General features: G+C 35.3%; 1 protein-coding gene across 2 annotated transcripts; it reads left to right on the plus strand.

The window, feature by feature from the left end:
- Positions 1–6,809: 6,809 nt before the first annotated feature.
- On the plus strand, positions 6,810–9,890 carry LOC116204614 (probable E3 ubiquitin-protein ligase RNF144A-B). 2 transcript variants are annotated; one of them, XM_031536788.1, is made up of 4 exons: positions 6,810–7,182; positions 8,248–8,560; positions 9,086–9,352; positions 9,500–9,890. In XM_031536788.1, the coding sequence occupies exons 1-4, from the start codon at positions 7,023–7,025 to the stop codon at positions 9,570–9,572; spliced, it is 813 nt and encodes a 270-aa protein (XP_031392648.1). In that variant the 5' UTR covers positions 6,810–7,022; the 3' UTR covers positions 9,573–9,890. The 2 variants fall into 2 exon arrangements, with proteins under 2 accessions (XP_031392648.1, XP_031392647.1); XM_031536787.1 differs by lacking the exon at positions 6,810–7,182 and adding an exon at positions 7,766–8,051.
- The last annotated feature ends 45 nt before the right edge of the window (positions 9,891–9,935 follow it).

Consider the following 9,935-nt stretch of genomic DNA (forward strand, 5'->3'; position numbering starts at 1 on the left):
TTCAGTGGTCCAGAAATATTACATTATTATGTTTGGTAAATACATTGTAATACTAGGACTGACACAAACGAGGTAATATTATAATGTTTCGGTGTTATGTATGAAAAATGGATTGTCAGGAAAAATATGTTATTTTACGATAATACTCTCACTCTATTAGTTTATTACATTAGTAAAATAATTAGAATTAAAATTATAAATATCCTTAAAAAATCACATATTATACCATTTAAAATTAATAACATTATTTTGAAAATTAATAACATTTTATTAAAAATATGTTATTTTATTCTAAAAGTATTTGCCTTTTTCATAATTATAAATACTTATAAATAATAAGATGAATTAAAAATATATTTTAAAAATTTTACTTTCATAATAAAAAAATAGAAATGTGTGTGCGTAGTAAAAGTTAAAAACAAAAATAATAATTGAAGTTGCTCTAATATGAGGGCCAAGGTCTTTCCCGCCAAGAATAACGCCTCTCTGTGGGAAAGATTTTTTAATCGATAGAGGGAAAATTTGGGGCACGAGAAAGCCCGAATCGGAATTCTCGGGCCCCAAATTCCCCTGAAACGTCAAGAAAGGGGCGGATTGCTTGTGGATTTTCAAAATCTCAGGAACAATCGCGAACGAAACAACCCCAAGGGGGGGTCTCTACGTATGAAAAGTACAAATAAATAGTCAATATAACGTATGATAAGGATAATAATTCATTCTTCCAAAACTGTTAAATCTTTCTAAGAAAGGTGCCTAATGATCCATCTAACTACTACATTTAATAAAATGTCATTATATTTTGAAAAAATTATTATTTATGCCACCTTGAGTAGTTAAGGAAGGAAAAATTTTAGAATGACTAAGAGAACTAGCCATTTCAGATATGCGCTGTGAGGGTTATTATATGTGACATAAATTTGTATATTTTAATATACATAGTCTTTAAAGATAGGAATTAGCTTATAACCGTAGAATTAGCTCTTTGATAATTGTCAAAATAACGACGAATAGAAATGTTAAATTCATCATATTGAATTTGCTCTATTAAATACTTTATTTACATAAAAAAAAACTACATAACGCACTCCAAAAGTATTAATTTATAAATTTTATAAATAAGAGTAGTATAATCAAACGAATAAAATTATTTAATTAAAATTAAAATAATTAATTGAATCATCTCAGTATCGGAACTGTGGAAAATATTTGGAGTTACATCTTTTAAACAATAACAATAAATTACCCATAAAATTTAAATGTTTCAACATTAAGTAAAACCTAACAGAAATTTTACCAAAAAGATGATAGAGTTCATGCTCTGATTTTTCAATTACCCATTTTATAATTTTTTTTTATACTAGGCGCAAATCAATACTATGTGCGGAATCAATAAATCAAAATTTTGATGCTAATATGAATTTACATAAAATGAATTTTATTAATGAATAAGAATAAGTAAATTAAAATTGATCCTCTTGTTCGATGCAACTATATTAATGTTAGAACGTTAATTAATTTAATTTTGAGAGAGAAAAAAATTATTAGTCCGCAAAGGGAGTGACAGGGAGAGTAAGAACAAGTCGAATGAGAGTGCCTAAATTGGGTGCCAAAATGACCGATCTGACTGCACATTAGTGCCACTTCAAAAAGTAAGACACCTCCCTCGGAGGCACTCACCCAAAAATCACTCCAATGGGAAGGCACCAACTTGAGTGTTCATAGGAGCCGACGCACTTTATGATTTCCCTATCTGTCTCTCTTTTTGTTTTTACCGTTTTCTTAAATTAAAAAAAAAATGAAAAAAAGTCAAAGGACAAGCCACGTGGGCCCAAAAGCAGGCTACACCGCCTGCTCTCATTGGCTGGGCACTTGCCCAGCCGAGTGCCTCTACAGCGAGTGCCCCAACCAATGGGGTAGTGCCGGTGCTTCCACCCCCAACCGCATGGCCAGTGGCACTCATAATTGACACCTCCATTGGATTTGGTCTAAAGGGAGAGAAAAATAGTGGAAGGAGGGGTAGTTATTTGCTATATTTATTATTTTAGCCTACAACTCATGATTTTTATCAATTAGAGTTATTTTAATAACGATCTTCGGGAAAATAAAAGTAAGACCAACTTTATGAAAATAGTATTGAAAACTCAACGGTCATTGATTGAAAAAATAATATGATAGTTAGATATATTTTAGTTGACAGATTTGAATGGTACATGTGTCGGTATCCTTTTAACATGTAGATTCTCTACCCATACATTTACTTTTTATATTTTTTACTACGGATATTTTCGACGAATCTCGATCAATTCTGAAGATATGCTGATCCAAGATTCGTATTGTTTTTGGAACGAACAAGGTGATTCATTAAAATAAAAACTTTAATATTATGATTTTCAAAATAAGACAAAAAATCAAAATCAATTAATAAGTCGTTGAACCCAAGACTCACCCACCTTCCAAATCGTAAACTGCAAAATATACTTCATGTAAAATAGTGAATACATAATGCGGGAAAGAAAAAATTCTAATTACTAATAATATGCATTAACTAATTAACTACAGCAAGAGCCCCGCTTCACTGGGGCTAGGGATGTTTAGGTTCGGTTTCGTGCAAGTATGGCTTAAGCCATAACTAAACCATAAATTCAGTTTTTGAAAAATTAAAAACCATATCCATATCCAAATCATATTTTCAAAAATAAAACCAAATCATATTTTCGAAAATGCTTCAATCTTCTATAATAATCCATCAACATTAGTGGAGAAGTATCTAGGTCAAAGTGTCGAATTGAATAATATTTTTTCCTTAATCTTGTCTTTGATTTAAAATATGGACTAAGTTGGATTGTGTGGGCTCAATGGTCTAACAAGCCTTCAGTAAATATATATGAACATTGTAAGGCTTATATGAAGAAAAGTCCAAAATATAAAATATTCGGTTTGATTCGATTTTTAGCACTAAAAATCGAAAACCACACCATATCTGGAAATTTTAAGAAAAACGGCAACATAACCAAATCATATTTTAGGATATCCGGTTTTCCGGATTAGTTTCCTTTCGATTTTTTGGATAATTTTGAGCACCTAGCGAGGCAATGCCTACTTTTTATAGTTATTTTACATTGTTCCTAACTATTGTGACTTTTTATTTTACCATAAATTGATTTTGGTAAAAGACGTAAATATATAATAAAAATTTTAAAATATTCTTTACCGTGAAAGTTAAATTTTTTTGTTATATATTATATGGCAGTCATTTCATTAGAAACATATACTAAATATAAGTACCTAATAATTGAAGAGCGTTAAATATTTAAGATACTGTTGGGTTAAATGCTATCAAATTAGTAAAAAAGAATAATATGTTACAAAGTTGAAGATTTTTTTTAATGTTTAAGTATTTTTAGCAGTGTTATTAGAACCGGACAGGACGTTAAACCGGAATAGTATGGGTTCATGGATTTGCGGGTTCAATCGGGGGTTTGATGGGTCGGACCGCAAGTTTAATTAAAATTAAAAATTTATTTATATCATTAAGAAAATTGATGTTTAACATAATTATTTAATGACTATAAAGCTTTTAAAGTCGAGTATGTAGAAGCATGGCTTGTGTGGTTAGTGAGTGGTGCATTAATGGTGGGTAGTGGGAGGTCAGGAGTTCGACTCTTGCCCCAAACATATTAATTTTGAACATTTTCAAACACAAAAAGCAAAGCCACAGAATCCATTAAATCGGCCGGTTCAAAGGAATTTTGCTTAAAAACTGGCCGGTTTCTTGGATTTAACGATTTAATCCTGCATATCCGATTTTATTGAGAACCGGACCGGTGAGGATGCCGGTTCCGGTCGAACTGATCGAACCGGCCGGTCCGGTCCGATTATGATAACAATGATTTTTAGAGGAACATATAAGAATAAATAGTGTTGGGTTTAATGCCATCAAATTAGTAAAAGAGACTTTTCATCTTAAAAAGCGCGTACTTTTCAAAAATTATCAAATCTAGCCCGAACTTTAAAACTTTTCTGTAAAAGCACAACAATTCAAAATTGATCAAAATCTAGCACGACGTTAACATCGTTTCATGGAATGTTGTGAAATGCTTACGTGGTTATTAATTGTTGTCCAATTGGCCGCTATCCTCCATGTGTATCCACCCCATTGGCGGGTTCATTTTCTTTTTCCCTTCAACCCATCCCCTATTCTTCCTCTTCCCCTCTCCTATTCTTTCTCATCCCCCATTGTCACCGCCAACACCACCGCCACAACTACTCCCCCACCCCCCGGGATGCCGAAGAGACTCCTCCCTATCTCCCCTTCTTCCTTCTTCGAGACGCTACATCTTGTAGTTCCCATCTGCCCTGACATCATCCAAGTCCATTCCTTGTTCCTTACACGGCTTGTGCTTCTCTAATTTTCCGTGAAGTCAAAGTATGAAGTGTCTACTTGGGAAGAGTATAAAATAAATAGTCAAAATAAATTATAGTAACGAAGGTGGTGTATAATAATCCAATTAAGTGCTGGTGAAAAGAAAAAAGGTGGAGATTTGGGAGGTGGTGGCTCATCTACTGACAGCCATCACCTTTAGAGGTTGCTGTAGAGATTGTTGCCGACCGGCGAGCAAAACTCTTGTATGTAGGAATTATAAATAGCACATCTAATAATTCATCATTTCGAGAATGCTAAAATCTTCCTAAAAAGTGTGCCTATTTATCATCTAACTATTGACATTTAATAAAGGGTAAATTGCACTGGTGGTCCAAAATGTTTTACAAATGTTTCATTATGGTCCAAAAGTTTTTTTCGCTACATGAAGGTACAAAATGTTTCAAAGTTGTTTCATGATGGTACAAACCGTCAACTCGAGCTTGACGCCGTCAAGCCGACGCTGACGTGGCTGCTACGTGTCACCTCCTTGCTGACGTGGCCGAAAAATTTTAAATAATTCTAAAAATTTTAAAATTTTAAAACTTTTAAAAATAATTTTATATTTTAAAAACTTTTAAAAATAATTTTAAACTTTTAATTTTAAATTTAAAATAATTTTTATTATTTTAAATTAAAAATAATTTTAATATTAAAATTTAAATTTTTTACAAAATTATTTAAAATTATTTTTAAAAATAAAAAAATTATTTTAAAATTTTTATAAAATTTTTAAAAATAATTTTAAAATTTTTAAAATTTTTAAAAATAATTTTAAAAATTTCAAAATTTTAAAATAATTTTTTAAATTTTTCTAAAATTTTACTCTTTTTTATTATTTTATTATTTTTTGTATTTAAAAAAAAATTAAATTTTAAATTTTTTAAAAAAAAATTTCAAAATATTTTTTATTTTGTTTCAAAATTTTTACTCTTTTTTTGTATTTTTTAAATTTTTTTTTTGTATTTTTTCGGACTTTTTAAAATTTTATTTTCTCTTAAATGACATGGCGCACTATGATTGGTTCCACATAACAAAAGTGACACATAGGACGTGCTACGTCAGCAAAATGTTAACGGCGTTAGGGCCAATTGACGGTTTGTACCATCATGAAACAATTTTGAAACATTTTGTACCATCATATAGCGAAAAAAAACTTTTTGGACCATAATGAAACATTTGTAAAACATTTTAGATCACCAGTGCAATTTACCCTTTAATAAAATACCATTGAATGGTAATAAAGTTACAATTATAACATTGTGCGTGTTTTTTTTTCTTTTTCTTGAAACATAGTGCCCAGTTAGGAAGATAATTAGGAAGATTTTTATGATAATTAGAATAATTTGCCCATAAGAGTGCTTGAATTTCACTGTATATCGACCTTTTGAATTGGAGATAGACCTAATCTTTTACTAAGACAAATAATATTTTTACATGATTACATAGACGCGGGCTCTCAGCACACATAAAACCCGAGTGAGCAACTCGTTATTATTAAGTCAGGGCCTTGAAGAAGAAGCCATGCGCATAGTCAATGATCCCCTTACTCAAATGTGAAAGAGGAATCTCCCCTCATGGTTAGAAAAAAGCTCGAGAATGATAGTGGAAGCTCATATTAGGGTCAGTTATTGAGGACAGTTACGCAAGTGCATGCAGCACATGCAGACAAAGTATCAAAATTAAAAGTTATACTGTGACGGCTCGGGTCAAGAGTAAAAGGGAGGAAAGAAGGCCACACTCAACTAATTAAATATGATATCTTGAACATATAAAATTTTACAAAAAGATGATAAAGTTCGTGCTTTTGTTTTTTCAATCAACCACTTTATAATTATATTATTATTCTATGGTAATTTATGAAAATGAAGAAGAAGAAGAATGATCAGATTGAGCGTAGTGCAGTGACGCACGCGTTCACCTCAATATGATATTCGTCAGAGATCACCCGTACCTCTTTATAAGTTATTTAGAAATTTTATTTTATTGTATTAGATCATGAGCCTCCTATGTAACCGAAAAAATATATTGAAAATGCAGCTTGGCTTCGATTAATCTCTAATTAGACATTAAAATCCTATTATTTCCTTTTCTCTTCATTTATTCACTAAATCAATTTTCCTTGTTTTACCAAAAATAATGTATAACCCAGCCCTCATCAATCTCAATTAAGAATATATATGTGATTGAAGAAAAGAAGAGAACTTTTTCATAATCTCATGTCCTTTGCAACATTTGTACACACACACACAGACACACACACACACACACAGATATATATATATATATATTGCTTTTAATCCTTTTTTTTCCTATTTTTCCTTGACGTGGGAAATAAAAAGCCTCATTCATGACCCCTCGATAAAGGGCAATGAAGGCCGCCCATTAAAGTCCGCCAATCAAACCTCTCTCCTTCCGCGCGAAGTTAACCCCTTCTCCTCCCTAGTCAAAACAATTCAACTCCCCTTTCAAACACTGAACTGCTTCTCTCAGTGTGCCCGATCACTATCTTCTTCAAGTTCACGACGACGAAGACTCCCACATCTCTGCTCTCTTTGCCGATCCGGAAGAGGGGAAAGCGACCGGCCCTGCTGCGACGCTAATGGACGCACAGTACATATATTCCTCTGCCTCCTCCTCCTCGATCAGCCCTCCAGCAACAAACTCGAGTGCCGGGTATTCTCGGTCTGGAATCGACGTTGAAGCGAAACCTCTGCATTTCCCTGCCAATGAAGCCGTCAGCGGAGCTGCTGCTGCTGCGGGTGAGTGTCTGTTTATATATACATATATCAATGAGAAAGTTATTTCATCATCATACCTTGGAACGATCGAATTCCCGGGCATTTGCTTTAATTCCAGATCATCAAATGGCCGTCAAATTGCGAGTGAATGAAAAATCGCTAGATTACTTTGTCGACGATATCGGCGTTTACCGAGAAGGAAATGGGACCGAAAGAACTTCCTAATATCAATAAGATGCATTCGCAAGATCACACTCGGTTGCGGACACACAATCAGTAATTCTGTTGCTTTTATTGGGTGCAAATCAGTAATTCCATATATTTCTCAAATAATTTCCTTATTTTTTTTAAAAAAAATTTAGTATTGTATTGGTAAGACCCAGCAATTTCGCATAGGAAATATCTCCAGAATTTTTTTTTTGTTATTTCTTTACTGTTTTCCTCCTCCGTTATTCCGAAAACACCCTTTCATGGCGAATAAGTTTTTTTTCCTGAAAATAAGGAAATTCCGGTTATATATTTTCTTAAAAATTCTCCCCGATAAAAAATTGCCATTTAGTCCCCAAAAAAAATTGCCATTTTAACTCTAACAGAGTCAGTGCGTCCTCTGTCAATGTCAATGGCGTCAAAACCTAAAGAGCCGTCAAGAAGACCCTCTGTTTCGACGAGGATAAATCGTTCCAAATCATTGGATACTTGTGCTCCGTCCGCCGGACACCGGTCTACCAGCACCGGTGCTACGAAACGTTCCCAAAATGCGGATTCCTCGAGGTCGAAGCAGGCCAAGGCCCCTATTACGGGTTCCTCGAGTTTGAAGCGGGTCAAGAAGGAACCCAACCTGGTCCCGGAAGTGAATCCAAGCACTGGTCCTACCACGATCACCTACATAGGTTTGTAGCGATCAAAGGTCGCGCGTGTGTGTAGCGGAGCCCATGATGAATATTTATGATTGGTTTTGCTAAATTCGAGCTCCTTCGGGTCCGTTCCCTGTTTTTTTATGGAAGTACCATCATAATGACCTTAACCAAATCAGTCCAATCGGAATATTTTTCGGCGACTTCTTACCGCGTACACATGGTTTTTCAGGGTCATCACAGACGAGGAGTTACCAGAGGATAAGTCAGTGCGAAATCTGTGCAGAGAAGAAGCAGACTTGTGAGATGATGAGAATCAACAAGAAGTGTGTCCATTCATTCTGCTCGGTCTGCATAGCGAAGCATGTCAAGACCAGAGTCGCAGATAACCAAGTGACCGTCCCATGCCCCGGGCTTGACTGTGAACATAAAGTCGAGTTTGAAGTATGTGTAGGTATTCTCCCGAAGGATGTTCTGGATGCCTGGGACAAGAAACTGTGCGAGGCTTTGATCCTCGAAGATCACAAGTTCTACTGCCCCTTCAGGTAACCCATGACTCAAATTTGTGCTGTCGATACAATTTACTAGTGATCCCCTCGAGATTCGGTGATCTTACTTATGCTTATATATTCTCTTGTAACTGGTCTTGTGCGATTTTTCCTGATAGCTTCACCTAATAGTCGATACAGTATTACTTAACGGCAGTTATATATCAGAGACTTGCTGATTTGTATAGTTGACGTACGTGGGTTGCACGATTTTCGTGATTACTTCTTTTCCTTTTCTTTGCTTTGTTTCAAATTGTTTTCTAGTCACACAAAGATAGAAGTCCACCAATATATTCTATTGAGTCCTTCCTCGCTCGTGAAGCCACATGAGACCATCCCTTATGATTTAGGATGCAACAATGGGCTTGATCCACACAAGAGTCTTTTCCGAGAAAGCTCACGGCACAATTTTCCCAGAAAGCTCAAATTTTAGAATGACATTGGCGACAGCACTAGTGGATCTAGAAACACCCAATGAAAGAGATAGATGTGCCTGGCGATTAACACCGCCCTTAATTGCAGAGATTGCTCGGCGATGCTAGTGAATGACTGTGAAAAGGTGATAGAGCAGAGTGAGTGCCCGCACTGCCACAGGCTGTTCTGTGCCCAGTGCCGTGTGCCGTGGCACACAGGAGTAGCGTGCATGGAATTCCAAGCGCTGAACGAGGACGAGAGAGGGAGTGATGATCTCTTGCTGAGGAAGCTTGCCAATGAGAAGAACTGGAGAAGGTGCCCGCAGTGCAAGTTCTTTGTGGAAAGGACTCAGGGTTGCCCGCACATAATCTGCAGGTTTATATCCATCAATCCCTTGTAATAGTATTGGTCTTAAATGCTTGGTTCGTGTTTGTTTCCCGAACCTGAGAATCAAGATTGACAAAAGAACAACGTTTTCTCAAAGATCAAGTGATCTATTTATGAATTGTACTTAATTTACAGGTGCAAGTTTGAGTTCTGCTATGGATGTGGATCAGCATGGAGTGAAAGTCATGGAGGTTGCGCCAGGAACTAATTGTGTTGGGCATGGATCAAAGTTCTGCTCCAAAGATTGCCAGTCGAGTCGTGGAGAAATTGGGATACTGTTCTGCCAGCGCTGGTCTTTTGCTGAATTTCTTAACTTATATGCTTTTCGACTGTTTGTTTTGGATGTTGAGAGCAATCCTGATCGTTGCTCTACTTGTGGATGAGCTAATTAGGTTGCTATAGAAGTCTCAGGCGACCACGACTAATTAACATTGCGTATTATATCAGTTAGAGCTCAGAGCTTCAAGTATCTTTTCGCTAGCACTTCTAATCTAGACAGCATGTTAAGCTGCAGAATTGGCAATCATACCATGCACTGAAAGCAACCAAGCCAGTAGGTACCTGTTTGGAT

The sequence above is a fragment of the Punica granatum genome, chromosome 4 (genome assembly GCF_007655135.1).
Source record: "Punica granatum isolate Tunisia-2019 chromosome 4, ASM765513v2, whole genome shotgun sequence".
Lineage (NCBI taxonomy): Eukaryota > Viridiplantae > Streptophyta > Magnoliopsida > Myrtales > Lythraceae > Punica > Punica granatum.

Bases quoted from the DNA above. Each gene is read 5' to 3' on its own strand.
- LOC116204614 (XM_031536787.1), top strand. From the start codon at position 7,775: ATGTCAATGGCGTCAAAACCTAAAGAGCCGTCAAGAAGACCCTCTGTT. The intron at 8,561-9,085 runs GTAACCCATGAC...CCTTAATTGCAG, and splicing joins AAGTTCTACTGCCCCTTCAG to AGATTGCTCGGCGATGCTAG. The intron at 9,353-9,499 runs GTTTATATCCAT...CTTAATTTACAG, and splicing joins TGCCCGCACATAATCTGCAG to GTGCAAGTTTGAGTTCTGCT.